Source organism: Heptranchias perlo, chromosome 9 (genome assembly GCF_035084215.1).
Source record: "Heptranchias perlo isolate sHepPer1 chromosome 9, sHepPer1.hap1, whole genome shotgun sequence".
In the NCBI taxonomy this organism is placed as follows: Eukaryota; Metazoa; Chordata; class Chondrichthyes; order Hexanchiformes; family Hexanchidae; genus Heptranchias; species Heptranchias perlo.
In genome coordinates, this window is record NC_090333.1 from 53325278 (window position 1) to 53351794 (window position 26517).

Consider the following 26517-nt stretch of genomic DNA (forward strand, 5'->3'; position numbering starts at 1 on the left):
GTGCCTTCATCCCCACCCCACTGCCAACCTGCCACCATTTCAAAATTGAGCCCTTGATGTTGGTGTTGTTTACTTGTTAAAGATGCCGAAGCAGTGTAAAGTGGCTGTAGGGAAAGCAAATCAGATTTTAGCTTATTATTAGAACCATTGAATATAAGACTCTGGTACATCCACTTTTGAAGTTTTGGTTCCTGCAATTGATGAAAGATACCGAGGCTCTGAAGAGGAGGACAGTTAGGATGGCACCAAATTTTAAAGCTTTGTTATGAGGATAAAGTCCAAGAAATAGGATTATTTATTTTGGATTGGAAACATGTATTTAAGGGGATATGACCTAAGATTTTAAAATGAGGAAGGGTTGGAGAGCTTGTTTGGATGGATAGAGATGGTATGATTTGGGGAGAGAGTAGGATTCATTTTGGATTGTTCTGGCAAAGATATGATGAGCCGAATGGCCCCCCTGTTTGCTGCATAGTTCTGTCGCCCCATTCTTTTAAATTTCACTTGCACACAATTTTCCACTTCCAGTACTAGTGTGCTGCTCTACATCGATCCTAATCTGCACCCGAAGCTACACTAATGAGCTGACCTTGGAAACTGAGTACAAACAAAACACTTCCACCTAAGTCGTTCTAAACTGTGCCAATAGCAGAAAATTTAGGCCTTTGTGTCTTGCGTGCACACACGGGTACTCTTGGACACGTGAGCGCTGTCTTTCCTTCTTGCATGTGCACTTTTGCCCTGAGTTCATGCTCATTCCTTTGCACTTATCTATCTCTCTCTAACTATCTCTCTCCCTCTCTCTCTCTCTTTGGACTGTTATTGTGTCATTTGGAACAGAGAAATTCAAATCCAAAGTTCGCTATCGCTTGCTGAACAGGTGTTACAGCACACATTAGATTATGTACTTTGCTTCACATGTCTTAAGTATTGTCTATGGTGAAGGTATAACATAATTGTCTCATTCAAACGTTAACTCCATTTCCTGTTCTTCACTAGGTGGTGATTCTGTAAGCCACAAAGCTCCACATAGGGTGTTTGCCTCAATCTTGCCTTCCGGTGTTGCTTTTTGTGACTACGGGTTTACAGATGAGGGAAGTAAGGATCTGGAAGATCGTTATAAGGAGCTGCTGGATTATGACCTACATCCAGCACAATTGGATAGGACAGAGGAAATCTTGTTGGGTGAGTCGTTTATCTTCCTTTACCATAAAAATATATTGCAGACTGTATTCCTTTAAAATGTAGATATATTGTGGACTGGTTATGACAATATAGTTACTTGCAGTTACATTGTTGTGTGCATCCATATTAAAAAGACCTGTCAAAGCCCTGAAATAGAACTCCATTCAAGCTTATGTTTTGAGCTCGTTGAATGACCTAATTGATAATAATGATGCCTTCCTTATTATAGCATTTGATTGAGTAGTAGGAAATTAAGTCATGATTAAGAAGTTTGCAGAGATAGTTACTTATTATAAAACTTGATTGAGGATAATCTATGCAGATTTGGGGAGACTTATCGGTTAGCATTAAATCGGCTTTGTTGGCGAGTTGGGAGATTCTTATGGGAGCACTGCAACTTTATCTTTTCACGTTAGCATCCAGTAATATTGATTTTAAAAGGTTGTTACAGATGTCTTAATTATTCTTCGCCAATTTGTCCAGATTAGCATGGGTAAGGTAAGAAATGCAGCCAAGAAAATTTGAAGACCAGGTGATTTTCTAAGCAGAATTGCAATGCATTGCTGTAGTGATGGCACAGTCATATTCAAACATAGATTAAGACTGCAATAACATTAGCATTGAGCACATCAGTTGCATCCCAAGTAGTCCACTGGTTCCCTATATTGCACCATTCAAGAACAATATTCATTTGCTGGGTGTGAGATAAAGGGAGGGGGAGGATACACCTTGGTCAACTAAGGGGAAACTTCTTTTGGAAGTGATAGTGATGGGGGATGAGCAGTGAAGTATGTTGGATTATGGCGAAAGGTTGGAAAAGGAATCTATAGCCTTGAAAGGAACCAAACAAGAGAGCAAATAAAGATATATGAACAATAAAAGTAATAAAAAAGATCTGGAACACTATTTCAAGTTAAATTATGACTGTAGGGAAGGTGAATGAAGGTACAAACTAGTGAAGACACGTTTGGTGCTGTTCTTAGAAAATAATTTTTGCAGAATACCTGAACTAGTATTCTGAGAAGAGGAGGCAAGTCAAGATTTCTAAGGAAGAACAAGCTAGATGGATCAAATGACTTCCCTTATTTGTACTTATCTTTGATGTCTAATGTACTATACTTTCCAGGTTTCGGATCACTACCTCAAAGTTGTGGTTCATTGATTCTTTCTGATCGGGAGTGTAGCCGTAGACATAGGTAGTTATGTCTTTTGGTAAATGGTAGAAATTTATGCATTTGGATCTGAAGTATATATTGTTTAACTCACTCAGTTTTGGTCTTCAAGTTAACTTGTCCTGTAATGACGTTGTGGCCTCTGAGAATTATTCTGAATTGCACAGGTAGTGAGTAAGGCTATTTGTACCCATAGTTTTCTGTCTTGATGGGACTATTACGAACTTTGTGCTGTACCAGATAAATATCTTGTGCCGTGTGCCAATGACCATTTTCATTCTTGAGTCCTCACTTCCTATTTGCTGAAGTTCTTATATGCATAGTACCAAGTAAAGCAAAGTTGCCCAGGGTTAAACAGAATATCCGTGTTGCTATCATTTGCTGACAGGAAATGACATGAGCCCCCTCATATTCTCATAGACCATATAGCTTAGGGTCTAACATACGAATCAGATTTATTAAAAGTATACAGGTCAACACAGCAGATTCCACTAGATTACAATATTTAACTTGCAACTCCTTGGTTCACAAAGTAATAACCCTGAACCTTGATCAGCTCCCATGACACAAAACTTATACATGAGGTTAAGACTACCATATGAAACCTTCATGAGCTCACTTTCACAACGATCAAAGTAGTGTAGCTAACGAGCAGAGATTTGTTCAGGGTTATAGCCCTTGCTGCTGCTTTGTTCTCAGAAGACAAGCGATAGAGATGTTGGAAGAACTAGTTCATTGGCCAGCATAAGACCTTTCTATGTGGCTAGCAATTGCTGTCAGGTCATTAAGCAGGACACAGCTCAGACAGCACCGATGTTTCTGGTTCAAGGCTCCAAAATCTATTTGTCTAAATGGTTTGACACAAACAAACAAGCATTCCAATACATTGCAATCACAGTTCTCCTTATGTGAGAGAGACTCCTTCAACAAAGTCACACAACTTAGTTGGGCTTCTTTTTTTACACTCAGGTTCTCTCACCTCTAAAGAAAGGCCGCTGATACCCATATTATGCACAATATAAAAAATGTAAAAAGAAAGTAAATAGAACCCATACAATCATTTCTCTTGTATTTTAAAGGTTTACCAGTTTCCTTCCAGGATTTGGTGGTGGCTTACTTGCTGTTTTCTCTACAATGTTATACATACAGTTTTGACAAAAAGAAAGTTCTTAAGGATATTTTATTACACTGTTCTTCCCCCTTCAGTTGTAGAGATAAGTCCCGAAGTGATTACATGCTATTGGCATGAAATTCCTGTTGACTTTGTTCCAAACGTCTAGGCATGTCATCTTAGAGCTTCAGAGGCCCTGCATACCTCCTCCCCAAGTAGTTGAACAATAGATATCTGAACCTGGACAACCACCCCCCCTCTTCATCAGCCATCTCATCATCAGCTGAACTCTTTGCTGCATATGCATAGTATGAAATCTGTTACCGCAGCAAACTACGACATTATATAACCTTGAATTTTTTGAAGAACTTTGGTCCACAATCTTGTAATTGGCTGCCATTTTTCTTCTCTCATGTCTTCGTTGAAGGCCGAATATCAGCAGTATGGTGCCGAGCAAAGATCATTGGCTTACTTAAGCCAGGCAAGGACCGAGAGATAGTAGCGAGCTACCGACCAATCTCCCTCCTGAGTGCTTGTTATAAGATGCTCAAGCGACTGGGCCCCAAGTGTATATCTCCAGTCATCAGTGCCGCGCTGAGCCCATACCAACTGATTTCCACCATGGCTGCAGCAATTGTAACCAATTACTTGTCCTAACAATTTCATTGCAAATGGCTTTGAGAAAAACCTCAAGACTGGTGTTATCTTCTTCAATCTAACAGCAGCCTATTAGACTATTTAGCATACTAGTCTTCTGATGCAAACATCGAGAGTTCTGCCACCTGCTTGGTTGCATTACCGCCACGGGATCGACATTTCATGGTTCGTATGGCCAATCGCACCAGCTCGTGAAGATACTAAATCAGTGGCCTTCCCCAGGAATCAGTTCTAGCACCACTCATTTTTAATCTATACATAAGTGACCTGCCTGCGACCAGGTCGCAGAATGTCATCTATGCTAATGATGGTGCCTTTGCTACTCAAGCTAGTGACCTTCCCACCCTGGAAACCACAATCGCTAATAATATGAAACTTCAACCAAGTACCGCAAAGACTCTGTCCTCCATCTTTTATTTGCACAATGTTAGTGCCTCTCGTGAACTCGCTGACATCTTAAAAGGTCAAGTTCTCAAATATGATGCTTACCCTGTTTACTTGGGCATCACCCTCATAATCAACCTTCAAAAACTTTCTACTGAAAATGGCTGAGAAAGTCAAAACCCTAAACAACCTAATCGCCAAATGTGCTGGATCTAGCTACAGAGCAAATGGCTCCAATGTGTTCCATCTGCTCTCACACTCTGCTAATCCAGTTGCAGAACATTGCGCACCAGTTTGGGCTTGCTCACCACAAATCAAGCTGGTGTATGCTAAACTGCATGCTACTATGTGCCGTGTGTCATGCATATTGCACCCTACTCCCCTCCCGTGGTTACCAGTCCTCTGCAACAAAGCTGCTCCACATCTTTGGCGTTTAGAAGCAGGAGCAAAATTGGTGAATAGACTTTGTGACAAAATCATGTTGCCAACTTATTCTGACTTGTTCTATCCACCAATAGCCCGACACACTTTGTGGCACCCAATATAGTCAATCTTTCCTGATTCCTTTGACGTTTCCTTACGAACTTGCTAACGTGAGTAGTGGACAGCAGATGCTCCTATAAATCACAATATCGCTTCCACCCCTATAGACCGTCAACCATGATTCAACTGGCCATGTCATAATTGGGCCTTTCTCAACTGCTTTTGAACTGGACAGGGACAGTGCACCTCAAATTGACACCAATAGGGTCTTTGTGACGACAACAAACATCATTGCGGACAAATACAAGCCATGTCCCACATCATTGAATCATGTCCACTAACTAAACTATCTGTTAGCCTATGCGCTTTGCACGCTGGTGATGATAATGTTCTAAACTGGTTGAAATTATATGTCGAATCTGCATACGTTAAGTAATAAATAATTTGTAGCCGCTCCAGATTGCTGTGAAGGGGCTTTAAGTATTGTGTTGAATGCCCTTTGTTTTTGCTTACCAACACTCCTTCCCTTCGCAGTTACTTTAACAGAGTGTTACTTAGTGGATAAGTGACTACCAAGCTTTAGCTCTCCAGTGTTAGTTTATTTTTACTTAAGCTGCAAAGGCAAGAAATTTTTGGCCATGTCATCTGCCATCAAGTCTGTCCTATTTGTAGTCACATTGACTTATCCCTAGACATTGTGGCTGATCACCTGACCTGAAATTTTGAAAGGACTGTACCATTATTCAAGTCTGAAGGGATGTTTTGAATTTAAATATATTTATTTAAGCAAACATTTAATCACACTAAGTACTTTTGCAGAGATATCTGGTAGAGAAGTCAAGATAAAATTTTGCATATTTCTTGGCCTCCACGATTAGAATCCAGACACTAAACAGATGCTAAAGTTAAAGAGTTGCTCCCCATGTTATATGCAGAATTGTTTTTCCATTAAGGTAACTAATTTATTTCTTTATTTACTTGCCGTAGATAAGAAAAACTCTAGGTAGTTATTTTCCAGAAATCAGTCAAAAAAACATTTACTTCACTCTTCCAGTGAACCCTTACTTCCACTGCTTAGTTATAGCATCACACTGACTCACTGTGAGGAATGCCATGAGATTTGCTAGTATTGATTATAATATATAAGGGTAGTTATGATGGAAATGGGGATACATCCTTCTGCAAGTTATTAGAAAAGTTATAAAAATTCCATTATAAATTCAACAACCCCACATTCCCAGCTTTGAACTTTGTACGAAGGGAGTGCAAATTGGACAATTAAGGCTACAACACAATTAGGACAACATTGTTAGCCCTATATCTGACCCATAGTCCCTTTGAGTGCTCTGCCTGCCTGAAAGACATTATTCATTAAAGAATTGTGTACCTGCCTATTGAGAAAAGATCTGTGGCATCTTCAAATAAACTTACTCAGTGAGGAAAAATATGTTTTTTTTCCTGAGGTATGACTCTGGTCTGGTCTGGACCAGCTATATCCATACGGCAGACCAAGGTTCTTGAGTTCATTCATATCTGCTATATTTCCAGATCACTGTAGCTAGACAGAACTCTGTGAGTGCAAACGGTTGTGCTTACATAAAAAAAAATCAAAGGACTCCGTTTTAAACCGGCTCTGAAAAAAGACCTAGCATCCCAAAATAACTTATGTTCGATTCAGAAGACAGTTTATTAACTAACCTGATAGAGTTTTTTGATGAGGTAACAGAGAGGGTAGATGAGGGCAATACCGTTGATGTGGTGTATATGGACTTTCAAAGGGCGTTTGATGAAGTGCTGCATGGTAGGCTTATCATCATGATTGTGGCCTATGGAATAAAGGGGGCAGTAGCAACATGGATACAGAATTGGCTAAGGACAGGAAACAGAGACTAGTGGGGAATGGTTGTTTTTCGGACTGGAGGGAGGTGTACAGTGGTGTTCCCCAGGGGTCGGTGCTTGGACCACAGCCTTTCTTGATATACATTAATGACTTGTACTTGGATGTACAGGGCACAATTTCAAAATTTGCAGATGACACAAAACTTGGAAGGGTAGTGTAGACTTCAAGAGGATATAGACAGGCTGGTGGCATGGGCAGACACATGGCAGATGAAATTTAACGCAGAAAAATGCGAAGTGATACATTTCGGTAGGAAGAACAAGGAGAGGCAATATAAACTAGAGGGCACAATTCTAAAAGGGGTACATGAACAGAGAGATCTGAGGGTACACGTGCACAAATCGTTGAAGGTGGCAGGGCAAGTTGAAAAAGCGGTTAAAAAAGCACACGGGATCTGGGGCTTTATAAATAGAGGCATAGAATACAAAAGTATGGAAGTCATGATGAACCTTTATAAAATACTGGTTCAGCCACAACTGGAGTATTGTGTCCAGTTCTGGGCACCGTACTTCAGGAAAGATGTGAAGGCCTTAGAGAGGGTGCAGAAGAGATTTACTAGTATGATTTCAGGGATGAGGGACTTTAGTTACGTGGATAGACTGGAGAAGCTGGGTTTGTTCTCCTTGGAACAGAGACGGTTGCGAGGAGATTTGATAGAGGTATTCAAAATCATGAAGGGTCTAGACAGAGTAGATAGAGAGAAACTGTTCCCATTGGCGGAAGGGTCAAGAACCAGAGGACATAGATTTAAGGTGATTGGCAAAAGAACCAAAGGTGACATGAGGAAAAACTTTTTTACACAGCGAGTGGTTAGGATCTGGAATGCACTGCCTGAGGGGGTGGTGGAGGCAGATTCACTCATGGCCTTCAAAAGGGAACTGGATAAGTACTTGAAAGGAAAAATTCGCAGGGCTACGGGGATGGGGCGGGGGAGTGGGACTAGCTGGATTGCTCTTGTATAGAGCCGGCGCGGACTCGATGGGCCGAATGGCCTCCTTACATGTTGTAACTCTATGATTATATTCTGTTAAAATATCCATGCAAGTTAAGTATTGTAGTACTGTTTTATCTGTTGATTTTACTTGCTTCTGTATATATTTCTTTCTCATAATAAATTTGATTTGTAGTCTAGCCGAAATATATGCTCTAGTAATGTAGTGTTTTTCTTCCTATTGGATAAGAGTATGTAATGGGCATCCGTACTACTTCTGATATAAACTCTGTGATAAAAGGGTAGATTTTTAGCCTACAAGTGCGTTACATCCCATTCAGTGCATGCTTACGGTTAAAGTTTGGTTCGTAAAAGGTGCTGGTCAAAATATTGAAGTTGGCATAAGTGGTGAGCATGAGAAAAGAATATTGGGAGATGACCTGATATGTAAAGATAGCAATTAACTGATCTTCATTTCCATTGTATTTTCTACAAAGATGTCTCAACAGTTTTAAAGTTAAATGTCAAAAAGAATAAATGTTTTTATTTATTCCTTTATAAATGTACAAATCCCTCCAAATAAGCATGCCTTTCATTGTTCATAGAAATATTTATCAGAACTTTCAGCTTCAGCGAGGGTGTAAAACAGGCAATGCCAGACTGGCCACCCGTTACACACCCCATTGGGGAAAGAAAAATCAGACAGGGTATATAAAACGGGCAGCGGATCCAATATCACCCGTTTTACACCCTCGTTGAAGTTGAAAGTTCTGCCCATTACCTAGTATATTTAATGTTTATTTTAATTTATAGCTGTCCATTAATAGTGCATATTTTTTTCCTTTTCTAGTACTCACTTCTCTAACATTTTGTTTCATTTTTATTTTGTTTTATACTTGGATGCAACAACTATAGAAGAGTTGGGGATCGACACAAACCCAGGTAAAATTAGAGAGAATGTGGTTTAACAAATGAGAGGTTATGGGTACATCGTTATACAGTGTGAAGAATTCGACATGTCTAGATTTTCTGCGCATTCATAGACAATAGGTGGAAAATCTAGCCCTAAGTGACAATTTTGAGGTAGTGAGAATTAAAACTGCATATTGAAGGTACAAAACATAGTGTATTGCAACAGTGCTGGTATGTTTATGTCATTTGATAAGTCTGGCGTAGAATATAACTTAAAAATGATATTTCTTATGATATCATGTTCTGTTGTAATATTGCATTTCCGGGCAGTGTTGAACGGGGACTTTTTGAAAGGGGCACAGTATGAAACATTATTTCACTTGAGAACCAACCTCCAACATGCTGCGCCACTGAATGATGTGATTCCTCCCATGGTGGGCTCCTGACTTTAATCAAGCCACCATGGTAGGTTGCGAATTGAGGAGCTGGCTACTCCTCAAGGGAGAAAGGAGGGGAACAAAACTACAGGGTCAATACCGCTATAGATTTAAAACCACATCCTCACTTGCTGTATGGATGCTAGGATTGCCCTGCTTCCTAATTCGATTCCAATGCTTTATTTTTGGAGAGCCAGAGAAGGGCAGGGTTTGTTGCTGAGTCCTTTGACCAGGTAGGCCAGGAATGGCAATCTGGAGATCAGCAAGTTTTCCAAGAGCCACAGATCATGGTGAAGTGGAACGCTGGTGACCCAAAGGCTGTATTATGAACACCACTGGTTTCAAATTATTCTAGAACACTAGTGCAGTTAAACTAACAAAAAATTGTGTTCCAAATCACAAAGTAAACAGTGATTTACAATTAATTTTACGATCCTCAATCTCGGTACATTGACATTTGCTATATCTACGTACTTGATATGAAAGGAGAGAAGCTGTGCCTTTGCAACCTTAGAGCAAGGCAGATCTTTTAATTGATACTGTGCCTTTAATTAAGGTAAGCCATGTGATGCCCCTACCTACAGGTTACTTATGACTTCATTTTGCTCCCCATCATTCACAACAGTTGGGAGCCTGAAGCTTTCTGTTACATGTTCTTGCAGATTTTGTAAGTTGTCACTTAAGCTAGCTTACCATGATCAGTGATGTTGTCAAAGTTGAATGATGTGCTTTTTAATCTTTGGTTTTGTTGTTTATGCCATGGATAGAAATTTCATTCATACATTTAAATATAAGATTATTCTGTTTGGTCATGTGCCACGTCATTGCCAGTCTTTATAGCTTTACACCACTCCTATAGACCCATGGCCTCAGCTGGTATGATTGACATTTGAATAGTCTGCCATCAAGCACAATTTCAACAGCATTTCATCAGCACCGCAGATAATTCTTATATTGTGACAATGGAGGTAAAATTCAATTTTGGCAGGGGCGCAAAACGGGCAGTAGCGAATCGGCCATCCGCTATACACATTGAAGTTAATAGAAAGTAAAATCAGGCAGAGTGTATAGCGAGCTGCTGATCCAATACTGCCCATTTTGCACACCCACTGAAGTTAAATTTTATCCCCAATGCTTTCAACATTGGAAGAACGTTCAGAAGGAAAGGAAGTGAGTCTCAGACAAGCATACTTGCATCACACCACATACAAATATCTTCAACTAGGGAGCATCCAGTGTTCCAACATTGCCCTGATTGGTTCGCCATCTCAATCTCTCCGTGATGATGCCAGGATCCTGATCTCTCCACTGGAGAAGTCATTGGAGTGCCCAGTAAGAAGACGGCTTTGCACTGTGCAGACCACTACCGATATTTGTACCAGATATTTTCTGGAAAAATATTTTCTGCAATGCCAACTTTCGCAATTCTTAAAAGAAGTATGACACAGCACTTAAGTGGGAGTCTTGAGATTGTGTTAAAGCACAACTAAAGAAGTCAGGAGACTCCTTCAGCTCCTTCAGCTCCACCCCATTGTTACATCAAAACATCCATGTGGACACTGCACCTGGATTTCCCTACTTGACGTAGTCTGAGTATTATGCTGAAAACCAGTAGAGGCAAGATAATGGTGTTTAAATTCAAGATAATAACACTATCCCATATTATTCAGATATACTGGCTGGCAATCATAAACCTAGAATCATAATATTCTTACAGTATAGCATATCCAGTCCATTACATCTGCACAGGCTCTCTGAAAGCTATCTCACTTTCCCATTCCTTTGCCCTTTTCCCATATTTAAAAAAAATAAATATATATCCATTTTCCTTTTAAGAGCTGTTATCGATTCTGCTGCCAATAGGGCATTTGATGTTCCAACTACCCTTGGTATAAAATTCCATGTCCAAACAACTAGCTGTGTAAATAGAAAAAAAATAAATTCTAATCTCTCCCTGGAAACAAAATACTCATTGTGCATGAAGCTTAGTATTTGAAAACAATTACTCGTACCAGGTCTATCTGTTGTGGCAGCTTTTCTAAACTTAGAGCACTTTCACATTAATGATGCTAAGGCTATTTGTTCATCTGAGCCCCACAGTGAAGGAGCTAGGATATTTAGTAATAATAGTAATACTCCAATTCAGCTTCACAAAATCCTGGCATTTATATTTACACACTATTAGACCCACCTTTCTGTCTCCTTCCCCCCACCCAAAATAATTTAACTGCCACACAATAACTTACAAGATTGTAAAAGAAACAAAAACCTCCAATTTTCAGCCTTATATGAACAGCAGTCTTCATGTATTTGGTATAAGGCTCTTCCAAGCATTCGGTCATGTCCTATAGATTAGGATTATCTACATATTTGGATTCTATTGAGCTGGTGATCCCAAGAGAGACTTATAAAGAGTAGGCTCAGGCGACACCGCCATCTGCAACACCAGTGATATATTAAAGATATAGTTCACACTGAGCATTATCTTCATCTTAAAAGAGTTCATCTTTCTTGAAAGTGAGACAGAGAGACTTTTCACCTGTTAAGGTTCTCCTTAATGCCTGCCAGTATTTCGGATATATTAACATTTAATAAGTGATGTAGGCTTAGATGATTATGCCCAAGTAGACCATTCCTCCAAGGGACCCGGTAAGATCTCATAATACAATTTAACTGTGCAAGTACCTGCCATTTAACTGAAGAATCTTTGACTTTTTCCAGTTAACCTTTAACACTGAAATTATACAATAATCCCAAATTAAAATCCTCAGGTGGGGAGAATGTCCATGGATTCTATAAAAAATGTAATGTGTAATTTGTATGTACATATATACATATATCTTGTACTGTGCCTTGGATGTCAGAATCTGTCCTGATGGTGCTTTTCTCCCCCAACTATCCCACCAATTTTCTCTCAAAATACATTTAAATTCTGAGGTACAGTTCAATCATCCCGTATCGTTGAATTAGTTGCAGGGAAGAAGTTTTTGATTGCATTATTGTTGTTTTCTCTCAAATCTATTTCTTTTTTTGACATTTTAAAGTTATTTTGCTTTTTCACCAGACCTATGATTGTGGCTACACCTCAACCCCAACCCCCAGAGCAACACCAGTGTGGATTTCACTGTTTATTCTGTGAGGCTTGGATTATGGTGTAACACTGTTAGTCACCAACTTGGCACGTAGTGATGCTGTTGATAGTTTGCTTCTGCCAGTTGGTCAAACTGCTGTAGAAATCCTTCCATTTCTTCAGGAATGAGGAGCTGAATATTCTAGGGCAAAGTGGCTTGAGACAAATGTGGTAACATCATATAGTACCTAAGCCTATTCATTCATAACAGAGCACATTAGGCCAATGGCTTTTCTTTGCCTGAGTTATTCAGAGCAGATGAGCATATATCAGGATTTGTTGCTCCATACAACAGAAATCTTCTTGAACTCAGCTTTTAATATTACATCTTCCCTAAAAGTTGAGTATTTGTGCCTTACATGTGCTGTGCATTTGGAAGACTGGGTGGATTTGCAGGTTAGCATTTTAAGGACCGTATCTGTTAAGAACATCCATCTGTAGAATCTCCCACTGATTTTATTGTTTGGATTTTTTGCCTCTCCTAAAAAAGCAAAAGTTTATTTCTTCTCTCACTTCCTTCCATTTCGATTCACAATATTTGAAGCTGTAGACACGTGGCTGAAAATGGATCAGGATTTAGGTTTATATGCAATGCCTATGTTTTTGAATTGTCGTGCACAAACTGATTCAATTAAAAAGATCTAGCTGCCAAACGATGATTAGAATTAATGAGGTGCAACACTTGTTGAAATAACATTTAACTCTTAACCCACCACAAATATGAAAAACTGAACAGGACCCAATTTGATGTTACATTGCATTGAGTCTACAGCACGGAAACAACCCATTAGGCCCAACTGGTCTATGCCGGTGTTTATGCTCCACACGAGCCTCCTCCTTCCCTACTTCATCTAACCCTATCAGCATACCCTTCTATTCCTTTCTCTTTTGTGTGCTTATCTAGCTTCCCCTTAAATGCATCTATGCTAATTGCCTCAACTATTCCTTGTGGTGACACGTTCCACATTCTTACCAGTCTGCATAAAATAAGTTTCTCCTGAATTCCCTATTGGATTTATAAGTGACTATCTTATAGTGATGACCTCTAGTTTTAGACTCCCCCATAAGTGGAAACATTTTCTCTACGTCTACCCTATCAAACCGTTTCATTATCTTATAGACCTCTATCAGGTCACCTTTCAGCCTTTGCTTTTCTAGAGAAAAGAGCCCCAGCCTGTTTAGTCTTTCCTGATAAGTATATCCTCTCAGTTCTGGTATCATCCTTGTGAATCTTTTTTGTACCTTCTCCAATGCCTCTATATCCTTTTTATAGTATGGAGACCAGAACTGTGCACAGTACTCCAAGTGTGGTCTAGCCAAGGTTCAATACAAGTTTAACATAACTTCTCCGGTTTTCAATTCTATCCCTCTAGAAATGAACCCCGGTGCTTGGTTTCCCTTTTTTTTATGGCCTTATTAACCCGTATCACTACTTTTAATGATTTGTGTAACTGTACCCATGTATTATTAACAACTGCTTTATTTCATAACTTCGATTTCAGACAAGGACAATATAATTGACCGTGATATCATCACAAATAGATTTACAACAGGACAGTAGAGCTGGGTTCACATTAATATAATGTAACTTAGTTTAGCATTTCGGTATCACAGCCTCAGTTGGTATCACACTCTCAGCTTCCCGTATGCACTGTAGTGACGCCAGTCGCCCTAGAAGCTCAGAAACTCTGAGCTCAAGCAGCTGGTGGCACTTCCTGCACATGTAGTTTTCCAGGACACACAAAGTATTTTGGAACTCCCACATGGCATAGGATGTGCATGCGACGGTCCCAAGTTGTCCTGCCATGTTAGCTAGTTATTTAAACTGTTTATTTAGCTTTAAGGCAATTTACCGTTTATCTAACACTAACCACTAAAACCACCAATTTAAGCACAGAGCACAGAGGCTGGCAATGACAGAGAGTGAACCTCTAACATAGTGAAGCGCTAACAGAGTGACGACTTTCAACTGGAAATTTGGTGAGTGTGGAAATTAGGTGCAGAGGCGGAAGGAGGTGCTAAGTGATTTAAACCAAGGAACTATAAACTAATTATCAACTTTTAAAACTTAAATTAAAAAATACATAAAATTTAAAAGAAAGACGAAGACTGAGCTGAGCATAAAGGGAGCCACGCGAGGAATCAAAAATCAAGAAAAAGTCAAAAAGTGGCATCGCAAGACAAGGAAGAGTACCAAGGGTAAGTCAGTAAGTAGTTAGTTCATTGGTTAGTGTTTTTAGTGGTTACCATTCTTAGTGGTTAGTGTCTGTAGAGATTGGTTAGTGTTTTTTAGCGGTTAGTGTTAGATAAACGGTAAATTGCCTTAAACAAACAGTTTAAACAACTAGGCAGGACAACTGGGGCCCATCGCATGCACATCCTATGCCATGTGGGAGTTCCAAAATACTTTGTGTGTCCTGGAAAACTACATGTGCAGGAAGTGCCACCAGCTGCTTGAGCTCAGAGTTTCTGAGCTTATGGGGCGACTGGCGTCACTACAGTGCATACGGGAAACTGAGAGTTTCATGGATAGCATGTTTCAGGAGGTGGTCACCCCGCAGCTGCAGAGAGTTCAGGCGGAGAGGCAGTGGGGAGGTTAACTGATGCTGTGGGGGAGGGTTTAAACTAATTTGGCAGGGGGATGGGCACCAAGATGAAACATTAGAGAGGAGAAACAAGGTGCACAGAGGATTGGGAGGGATAAGCAACACTAGAGTAAAGAATAGTTCAGAAATAGGGAGGGATCAGACGAGGGGCAAATGCGAGGCAATCTAAGATGAGTTTAGAGTGCATTTGCGTAAACACGTAGCGTGGTAAATGAGGTTGGTGAGCGGCAGGTTCAAGTCGCCACATGGGACTATGATATAGTGGCAATAACAGAGACCTGGCTACAAGGTATTCGGGTAATATAAGGAAAGAAAGGAGGGGTGGGGATGGCAGTATTGATCAAAGCAACTATTATAGCACTGGAAAGGGATGGTGTAGTTGAGGGGTCAAAAACAGAATCTGTTTGGTTAGAAAACTTCCTGGAACAGTGTGTTTCCAGCCCAACCAGGAAGCAAACAGTGTTGGATCGAGTTCTGGAGAATGAAGTAGGAGTGGGGGAGCATTTGGGGAACAGTGATCATAATATCATTAGGTTTAGAATAGTTACGGAAAAGGACAAGGAACAATCAAATGTGAAAATGCTTAACTGGAGAAGGGCAAATTTCAGTGAGTTAAAAAAGGATCTTGCCCAGTTGGATTGGAATCAAAAATTGGAACGCAAAACAGTAATTGAGCAATGGGGGGCCTTTAAGGAGGAGTTTGTTCGAGAACAGAGTAGACACATTCCTACGAGGGGGGAAGGATGGCATCCAAAGCTAGAGCTCTCTAGAATACTAAAGATATAGGGCTAGAAATTTGGCCGTGTAGCACCCGTTTTTCAGGCGATATGCAGTTTCCTAAGGTCCCAAAATGGTGTCCGGAATGTGAACGCACGCTTCCAGCGTGACATACACCGGACGCCATTTCGGTAAAGGCGTTTGCGCATGCACAGGTAATGAACAACGGCATCATGTAAATCAAAGAGAATATGCGTTAGATCAGTGTGCAACGCTGATTTAAAGGGATAGACACCATTTTGGCACTCAACCCTCCAGCCAACAAACTTGCTTAACCACGAACAGCTGAATATGTCTTAGACGGCCTGGAGGACCCCCCACCAGCGCAATTTAAAGGGATCATGCAGGTTAGTGGCTGGATTACTACTTCTGGCTGCTGGTACAATTATACGTGTTTGTTGAAGCTTTCTATACTTGGATAGAGTTGCTATCGTGCAATACAAAGAGTGGTTTGGCAGGTCCTGCATTACTGTTGGTGTCATTTACAACAGTGTGCTGAACAAAATTCCTGGCAACCATGGGTGGTCTGCTAGTGCTCCCACTGGGTATAGAACACAACTGGGAGCATGCAGAGAGGCCACACAGAGCAGGTCAAGCTGTGAGGAGAGGGAGGAGGAGGCACAGGTCACTGAGCAGGAAGCCATATCCCATGAGAGCCTTCAGCGACAATACTCTTACCTCAACATGAGTGAAAATCAGTGCACCTGATGGCTGCGGTTCACCAAAGAGGTTGTGATGGAGATATGTCAACTGCTGCAGCCTCAGAGCAGGGCAAAGACAGCATAGCCTGTGGCTGTCAAGGTAACCGTGGTGCTGAACTTTTACGGCTCTGGATCTTTTCAGGCCTCTGCTGGCGATATGTGCAACATCTTGCAGTTTGCACTGCACTGCTGCATAGGGGAGGTCACGGAGGCTCTGCACGAGCTGTGCAACAGGCTCATCACGTTCCCTCTTGACAGAGAGAAGCAGAACGAGTGAGCACGTGGGTTTTCTCACATTGCAGGCTTCCCCATGGTGCAGAGTGCCATTGACTGCACGCAGAAAATCATGCATGCTCCACATCTCAACTCGTCCATCTTTCTGAACAGAAAGGGGTTCCGCTCCCTCAATGTGCAGCTGGTGTGCGACCACGCGCAGTGCATCATTCAGGTCAATGCCCGCTATCCTGGCAGCAGTCACAACGCCTTCAATATGCAGCAGTCCAACATCCCAACTATCTTTGTACCGGCTCAGCAAGTCAAAGACTGGCTACTGGGTGACCAGGGCTGTCCCGTCATGAGGTGGCTTGTGACTCCGGCCAGACACGCATGCAGACGTGTAGAGCAGGCACACAACGAAAGCCATGCGGCCACACGGAACGTCGTTGAGCAAACCATTGGCCTCCTAAAGCAACGCTTCTGCTGCCTGACCGTTCTGGTGGAGCCCTGCAGTACTCTGCTGAGCAGGTGTCAAGATTTGTCGTGGTATGCTGCATGCTGCACAACCTCGTCCTTATGAGGGAACAGCCCTTGCCACCGCCTATCCGCAAGACCCTGAGCCAGAGGCAGAAAAAGAGGAGGACGAGCAGGAAGAGGCGGAGGAGAAGGGGAGGAGATGGAGGAGGAAGTAGGGGAAGACACAAGGAGGCAACAAGATGCACAGGCTCTGTTTGCCAGGGCTCTGCGTGCTCACCTTATTTGTGAGCAACCTCCGAAGTCACCAACAGACCGACACTCCCCACAAGTCCTCTCCCACCTGACCATCAAATCGCCCTCCATATGATTACACATTGCTTCCTCCTGCAGCTCATCGCATAAAGAAAAACCTTCAAATCCAAATTTATAACATACCACATTAACTCAAGTATCAAACATTAAACTATTCACCCTTGTGCATTCCCTGAGTGCCTGTCGTTCGTGTGCCTTTGCCTTTCCTAGTGCTCCTACGAGGTCCATCCCCAGTGGCTGGAGCATGGGTGGTGGAAGGCTGCTGGCCTTCAATTGAGGAGCGTGCAGATAGCCATGCAGGGCAACCTCGAGCAGCTCTGCGCCGGGAGGGCCCGGCTTCAGACTGCACCATCTCGGCATGGGCTGCAGCAGTCTGGCCTGGCTGGCTGACAGGCAACAGCAAGGGCACTGGCGGAGTGGCAGGGGTGGGAACAGGAATGCTGTTGTCCGGAGAGAGGATAACAGGTTTGACTGCCATGGCACCACTGCCACTTGCACGGGGTGGCGCCTCAGCAATCCTGGTGATCAGCTGGAGAATGCATTGCTGGAGTGCTGTGACACCATGGAAGCCCCGTTCCACAATGGTCCCCAAAGCCACAATAGCATCAGTCTGAGCTTCAGCTGAAGTATGCAGACCTTTGATGACATCGATTTGTGCCGCAATGGAAGCCACGACATTGGTCATCAGACGCTGCATCATGGTGGGTTCCACAGGTGTGCTGATGGAGGTGACCACCTGTTCCATGTGGGAAAGGATGGGCTCCAAGCTCTGCGCAAAGCCCTGTGCCAAGTTGGAGCTGGACTCCTCCACGCCCTTTGACATTGCGCGCAGGCTTTCTGGCAGGCTTTCCAGTGCAGCAAGCATTTGGTGGTGTACGCCCATCAGCTCTCGTCTTTAGCCTGGCCCATCAAAGTCATCATCTGACTCCTTGGCAGCAGAACCATTGTGCGACCTCGTCCTCCAGTGAGCTGGCACCTGTGGTATCTGTTCCCCCCGCCTTGGCTCCTGCACACTTGTGTCCAGTGTCTCACTGCATGCAGATCCCTCCTCTAACCTGTAAAGGATGCATAGTGTCAGTATCTGAGCTGGTGGATGTGAGTGTCAGATCAAGTGACAGTACGGCTTCATTATCAGTGTCCTCCTCCTTCTCCTCCTCCACTTTGGACGGTGCCGGCTCCAGTTCTAGGGTACCTGCAATGACAAAGGGAGACGGGTTGAGTTGTGGAGCAGATAAAACATGCGTGCTGACACCATCTGTAGCACGTGGGTCAGAAAAGATTGTGGTATAAGCAAAATGTGGGAAACAAGGAGGAGGATTAGGTATGCAGAGGCCTCTTCGTCAGGACCTCCAGCGCCGCCAGTGGCCACGGACACAGCGACAGCCTGCCCAATGATGCGTAGCACAGTCTCCTCCAAGGGGGTGAGGACGTGTAGGCGTGCCTGTCCTCCCTCAGGTCTTTCGGTCTCCTGGCTGTTATGTGCCACCTTCTCCTGCAAGACAGAGGGAAGTGTGTCAGTGAGTGTCCTGCAATGTGTTTGGGTGACGTGCCTGTCATGGTTGAATAGCTGGCAGTGTGTGTGAATTGTGAGTGGCGGGTGTGTGGATTGCAAGAGTGCTACTATGTGAGGGTGAGATGCAGCATCTGAAGTGCAGCATTGCATACGGATGGGCAACGTTTGTTGGTGGGTGAGTGAAGGAGGGTGTTGTGCGTGGAACAGTGCTGGAATTGGTAGGATGTGCCACTCGACACTTGCATTCACTCACCTTGACCATTCATGTCAAATCATTGAACTTTTTCCGGCACAGCATCCATGTGCATGGTGCTATGCTCCTGCCATTCACTTCCACAGTCACTTCCTCCCACTACCTCTGCAGCTGGTGTCTGGAGGGTCTCCTGCCACCTTGCGGGTACAGGATGGCTCTCCATTCCTGCACTACCTCCACTATGGCCTTCAGTACGCTGTATACCTTGGGGCATGCTCTCTTGTCACGCCAGACATTCTGCCGATCATCCTGCACTGCTTCCATTGACAGTGCACCTCCCCTTTAAGAGGTGCAGGCAGCCTTTGTCTAGTGCTGGCCATCCCCCGTATCGGGACACCTGCTGTTGCGTGTAGCCACTCAACAGCGCGGATAGCGCTGGCTGCACGTACAAATCATGGTAATGAGGATGCAGCACAGATCTGACATGCTGCCTGCATCGGTAACACCAGGCACATGTTAATCGCGCACCGCGACCCCCATGCCCGGTATCGGGCCTTATCGAATTTAACCCCATAGAGATTAAAATGAAACAGAAAAAGGAGGCTTTTGATCAACGTAAGGTTCATAATACATTAGAGAACCAGGCTGAATACAGAGGAGATCTAAAAAAAGGAATAAGAGGGGAAAAGAGACAGTATGAGAACAGCTTAGTGGCTAACATAAAAGGGAACCCAAAAGTCTTTTATAAACGTATGAATAGTAAAAAGGTAGTGGAAGGAAGGGTGGAACCGATTACGGACAAAAAAGATCACCTTGTGGAGGCAGAGGGCATGGCTGAGGTACTAAATGAATACTTCGCATCCGTCTTCACTAGAGAAGAGGATGCTGCCATTGTAGCAGTAAAGGAGGAGGGAGTAGCGACATTGGATAGGATAAAAATAGATAAAGAGAAGGTCCTTAAAAGATTGGCAATATTCAAAGTAGGAAAGTCACCTGGTCCAGATGGGATGTGTTTGATTAACTTGATTGAGTTCTTTGATGAAGTAACGGAGAGGGTTGATGAGGGTAGTGCGGTTGATGTGTATATGGACTTTCAAAAGGCATTTGATAAAGTACCACATAATAGACTTGTTAGCAAAATTAAAGCCCATGGGATTAAAGGGACAGTGGTAGTGTGGATACATAATTGGCTGGGGGACAGAAAGCAGAGAGTAGTGGTAAATGGTTGTTTTTCAGACTGGAGGGAAGTATACAGTGGTGTTCCCCAGGGTTCAGTGTTAGGACCACTGCTCTTTTTGATATATATTAATGACCTGTACTTGGGTATAGAGGGTATAATTTCAAAGTTTGCAAATGACACAAAACTCAGAAATGTAATAAACAATGTGGAGGATTGTAACAGACTTCAGGAGGGCATGGACAGACAGGTGAATTGGGCAGCCACATGGCAGATGAAATTTAATGCAGAGAAGTGTGAAATGATGCATTTTGGTAGGAAGTATGAGGAGAGGCAATTTACACTAAATGGTACAATTTTTAAAGATTTGCACATATACAAATCTTTGAAGGTGGCAGGACAAGTTGAGAAGGCTGCTAAAAAAGCGCATGGGATCCTGGCCTTTATTAATAGAGGCATAGAGTACAAAAGCAAGGAAGAACATAAGAAATAGGAGCAGTAGTAGGCCATACGGCCCCTGGAGCCTGCTCCACCATTCAATAAGATTGTGGCTGATCTTCTACCTCAATTTCAATTTCTTGCCCTATCCCCATATCCCTTAATTCCCTTGGAGTCCAAATACCTATCGATCTCAGCCTTAAATATACTCAACAACTGAGCATCCATAGCCCCCTGGGGTAGAGAATTCCAAAGATTCACAACCCTCTGAGGGAAGAAATTTTTCCTCATCTCGGTCCTAAATGGCCAACCCCTTATCTTGAGACTATGACCCCTAGTTCTAAACTCTCCAGCCTCTCAGCATCTATCCTGTCAAGCCTTTTAAGAATTTTAAACGTTTCAATGAGATCACCTTTCATTCTTCAGAATGTAGCCCCCTTCTACTCAATCTCTCCTCATAGGACAACCCTCTCATCCCAGGAGTCAATCTCGTGAACTTTCAATGCAATTATATCCTCCCTTAAGTAAGATGACCAAAACTGTACACAGTATTCCAGGTGTGGTCTTACCAGAGCCCTGTATAATTGCAGCAAGACCTCCTTACTCTTACACTCCAACCCCCTTGCAATAAAGGCTAACATACTATTTGCCTTCCTAATTGCTTGCTGCATCTGCATGTTAACTTTCTGTGATTCATGTATGAGGACACTCAAATCCCCCTGACTACGAACATTTCTTAGTCTCTCACCTTTTAAAAAATATTCTGCCTTTCTATTCTTCCTACCAAAGTGGATAATTTCATATTTCCCCACATTATACTCTATCTGCCACCTTCTTGCCCACTCACTTAACCTATCTATATCCCTTTGCAGCCTCTTTGCATCCTCCTCACAACTTTCCCACCTAGCTTTGTATCGTCAGCTGCAAACAGATTGTAAACAGCTGAGACCCAAGCACCGATCCTTGCAGCACCTCACTAGTTACAACCTGCCAACCCGAAAATGACCTGTTTATTCCCACTCTCTGTTTTCTGTCCGTTAACCAATCCTCAGTCCACGCTAATATATTATCCCCAAACCCATGAGCCCTAATTTAACCTCTTGCGTGGCGCCTTATCGAATGCCTTTTGAAAATCCAGATATACTACATCTACTTTTTCCCCCTTATCTACCGTGCTAGTTACACCCTCAAAGCACTTCAATAGATTTGTCAAACACGATTTCCCTTTCATAAAACCGCATTGACTCTGCCTAATTATATTATGCTTTTCTAAGTGCCGTGTTACTACGTCCTTAATAATTATCCCTACTACTGATGTTAGGCTAACTGGCCTGTCGTTCCCTGTTTTCTCTCTCCCTGCTTTCTTGAATAGCGGGGTTACATTTGCTACCTTCCAATCCATTTGGACCGTTCCAGAATCTAGGGAATTCTGCAAGATCAAAACCATTCCATCCACTATATCTGCAGCCACCTCTTTTAAAACCCTAAGATGCAGGCCATCAGGTCAGGGGATTTGTTGGCTTTTAGTCCCATTAATTTCTCCAGTACTTTTTCTTTACCAGTCTTAATTGCTTTAAATTCCTCACTCTCATTAGACCCTTAGTTCCCCACTATTTCCAGTATGTTTTTTGTGTCTTCTACTGTGAAGACAGATACAAAATATTTGTTTAATGTCTCTGCCATTTCCTTATTCCCCATTATAATTTTTCCAGTCTCTGCCTCTAAGGGACCCACGATTCCTTTCGCTAGCCTCTTTCTTTTTATATACTTGTAGAAGCTCTCAGAATCTGTTTTTATATTTCTTGCTAGTTTACTCTCATATTCAATTTTCTCCTTTGTCAACTTCTTGGTCATCCTTTGCTAATTTCTAAAACCTTCCTACTCCTCAGGCTCACTATGCTTTTTGTCAACATTGTAAGCCTCTTCTTTTGATCTAATACTATCCTTAACTTCTTTAGTTTGCTGGCTAAACCTTTATAAAACACTGGTTAGGCCTCAGCTGGAGTACTGTGTTGAATTCTGGGCACCACACTTTAGGATGGATGTCAAGGCCTTAGAGAGGGTGCGGAAGAGATTTACTAGAATGGTGCCAGTCAGAGGGAATTCAGTTATGTGGAGTGACTGGAGAAGCTGGGGTTGTTCTCCTTAGAACAGAGAAGGTTACGGGGAGATTTGATAGGGATGTTCAAAATCATGAATGGTTTTGATAGAGTAAATAAGGAGAAACTGTATCCAGTGGCAGAAGGGTCGATAACCCGAAGACACAGATTTAAGGAGAATGGCAAAAGAGCCAAAGGCGACATGAGAAAACATTTTTTTAAGCGGCGAGTTGTGATGATCTGGAATGCACTGCCTGAAAGGTGGAAGCAGATTCAATAGTAACTTTCAAAAGGGAATTAGATAGATACTTGAAGGGAAACAATTTACATGGCTATGGGGAAAGAGCAAGGGAATGAGACTAATTGGATAGCTCTTTCAAAGAGCCGGCATAGGCATGATGGGCCGAATGGCCTCCTCCTGTGCTGTAACTACTATGATACTATGCTATGATAATAGGAATCCATTTTGAGGACTCCAGTACATTCTTAGCAAAGTAAGCCCTTTGACGTTTATATAGTTATGTAACAGATAGCAACTGCATACGCATTAAGGACCTGCACATGCATCAGAATGGCAACTAACTTTTCCACAGCCAGGAGCACTTTCCTGAGTATCTCATGTTCGAGAGTTAATGTCATGTTACCCACTTGTTTTATTCCTTTGTGGCTTACTAGTTACAAGCCTTAAGAGTTCTTTGTTGTTATAATCATATAATGCTATTGGAGTTTAAACTTGAGTTGCTCTTCTTCAGTTAACCTAATTTGAATAACTTGTGAAAATTTTCATTGTGTTTTACTGTTGTCAGTAAATGCTGTGTATTTAATATTCACCTGACATACATAGATTATCTATAGAAAAGTATAGTTAAGAGTTTTGAGATATAGTTGAATAGGGAATAAAGATAATTTTGGCTAATCAGAATTCTATTTTCTTTGTTTGAAGATCAAGAAATCTCATTCAAAACAGATGAGGAGGAAAGCATGGACACTGGGTTTAAATACAAGGGTAAGTTACATAAAACTGGGCAACATTCCCAGTCTTGCTGAAATTGGTAACACAAGTACCCGTTGGACTGTTTCCTGTGTTTAAGGAGTTGTTGCCTTCCATTTTTTTGGAGACAGGCGGTGATGCCATCTCACTCGACATTCATGGAACGACTGTGGAAGGTGGCTTAATCCTAGGGAATTGTCTTCCACTTGTCTATCTCATGCTAAATTATTTGCGCACAATCTCCCTTTTTGAAGTATTGTACATGAGGAGGGATAGGACTGTGCTCATCCTAGTGTTCTCAGTTAAATCTATTCTGTAGCTCGATTTGACAGTGCAAGGTTTTAGAGGGCTCTGGCAGCTTTCTATTTCAAGAACCTGACTACCTATGTCTCTGTATCTCACAGCCCAAAAGGAAGGCCCGCCAGATGCTTCCCCAGAATCAGAGATGTGTGAGGTGTTTATCGATTGCTATGATGAGCTAATGAATTGCTTGTCTTTATAGCTTTTGGGGAAAACAACTTGCATTAGCATATTGACCACCTTTGTGCTGCCCGCTGACTATCATGATTGCTGCGTACAGCCATGCTACCCGTGCTGTTCATTGGCTGCACGCATGAGGACGGAGCCCGATATCGGGAGTCCAAAGAGCTACTTAAAGGCAGCCATCACCTCCTGAAGGGGAGATGCATTGTGGCTGCAAATCAAGTGGAAATCATCTGTGAGGTGAAATGGCTGAAGCTGGCAGAGAGCTTCTCTAAGGTTCTCAGATGCTGCACTGGAGGTGTTGGTGCAGGAGATGGACATTCTGTATCCCGGAGCAGAGGAAGCCTTCCAGGCATCTGATGGCAAGCAGTGGGAGGAAGTTACAGACAAGGTGATTGCGAGGAGCATGATTCCTCGGACATGGATGCAGTGCCGGAAGAAGTTTAATGATCTGACGAGTAGTCAAGGTAAGAACAATCTTCAAATGGCACTTGATAACAACTGCACCACTCATAGCCTCATTAATTGCTGAATTCACACTGCCTCCATCCCACAACAACCTGCAGTCTACAACAATCAGTACAGCACAGTTCAGTTGATATCCTTCACCTCACCCTCACACACTCAACACTGTTACAAACTTCACACCCACAACTCACATCTCACGCACACACTGGCAGCTATTCAGTCATGATAGTCACATTACCCAGACATGTTGCAAGACTCTCACTAATTCACTCCCCCTTTCTTGCAGGAGAAGGTGCTACATTACAGGAGGCAGCAGATTGTCACTGGTGGAGGAGCATTGGACTACACACCCTTTCCCCCATTGAGGAGATGGTGCTGGCGACAATGGGAAGGGGCAGAGCGGAGGCTGTGGCCACTGGCGACGCTGGAAGGACACGCCAAGTAGGGTTCCTTCACACCTAATCCTCCTCTCTTCTCACTTCTCCCTCACCCCACACATTCTGCATGACAAGCTGCAGATGCTCTCAACACTCACTTCTTCCTCTCTGCTCTCCCAACACCACAACCTAACCCTTGTCCCATTTTCATTTCAGCTCGCCAGGGTATGGAAGTCCTTCAGCCAGTAGAGGAAGATGATGTGAGTGATAATAAAGATGCACCGTCATTCTTGCAGCCACCAGCTTAGCTAGTGACACTACCTGGAATTTAGAGGCTAGGTTCGAGGCGAAATATGCACGTGGTGAGTCACTGGGCACAAGTGCGCAAGCCACAGGTGCCAGCTCACCGGAGGGCTAGGTCAGATACTAGTTCTGCTGCAGAGGACTCAGATGTGGACTTCGATGGGACAGGTTACCGAAGAAGGCTAATGGGCATACCTCAGGAAATATTTACTGTACTGGGAAGCCTGCTGGAAAGCTTGAACACAATGTCGCAGAGCATGGAGGAGTCCAACTCCAACTTGGCGCAGGACTTTGCGCAGAGCTTAGAGCTCATCCTTTCCAACGTGGGATGGGTATCACCTTAATCAGCACCACATTGGAACCCACCGTGATGGAGCATCTCATGACGAATCTGACAACTTCCGTCGCAGCACGGATGACTGCCGTCTTGGCTCTGGGTGCCACTGTTGAAAGGGGCTTCCAGGACGTCACAGCAATCCAGCAATCTGTTCTCTAACAGAGCACTAGGAGTGCTGAAGCGCCGCCCCAGGAGTGTGGCATTGGCTCAATGGAAGAGGAATCTGCTGTCCTCTCTCAGGAGGCAGCATTCCTGCTTCCACACCTGCCACTCCGTCAGTGCCCTTGTTGGTGCCTGTGAGTCAGCTAGCCCAGACTGCTGCAGCTCAGGCCGAGATGGTGCAGTCTGCAGCCAAGCCCTCTCGGCCCAGAGCTGCTTGAGGTCATCCTCTAAGGCCATCTGCAGTCTCCTCAATTGAAGGTCAGCAGCCGTCCTCCTCCCAAACTTCAACCACTGGGGAAGCACCTCATAGGAGCACCAAGATAAAGGAACACGAAAGATAGGCACAAGGTAATACACACAGGTGATTAGTTTAATTTTGTATAAAGTGTGAGATTATTGATTTGCTAAATTTGGTTTTGGATTTGCATTTGGTGTTAGCTTTTATGTTTACAGTCAATTGAGGAGAAAATCAATGTGTTGAGTGAAAGAGGACACTGATGGTGATTATAAGAAAGGTAAGGAGTATGGGACTGCTGGGGAATGGGGACTTGGAGTTGCGGTTAATGGAACTACTGCTCAATCAGC

At 43.0% G+C, this 26517-nt stretch overlaps 1 protein-coding gene across 6 annotated transcripts in view; it reads left to right on the forward strand.

The window, feature by feature from the left end:
* odr4 (odr-4 GPCR localization factor homolog) overlaps window positions 1–26517 on the forward strand; it is an 83878-nt gene that overhangs the window by 52803 nt on the left and 4558 nt on the right. For all 6 annotated transcript variants that reach the window (XM_067990451.1, XM_067990456.1, XM_067990452.1 and 3 more), the window contains 3 exons: window positions 1000–1185; window positions 8739–8765; window positions 23755–23817. In XM_067990451.1, coding sequence (XP_067846552.1) covers window positions 1000–1185; window positions 8739–8765; window positions 23755–23817 — 276 coding nt within the window. The remainder of the gene's footprint in view (window positions 1–999; window positions 1186–8738; window positions 8766–23754; window positions 23818–26517) is intronic.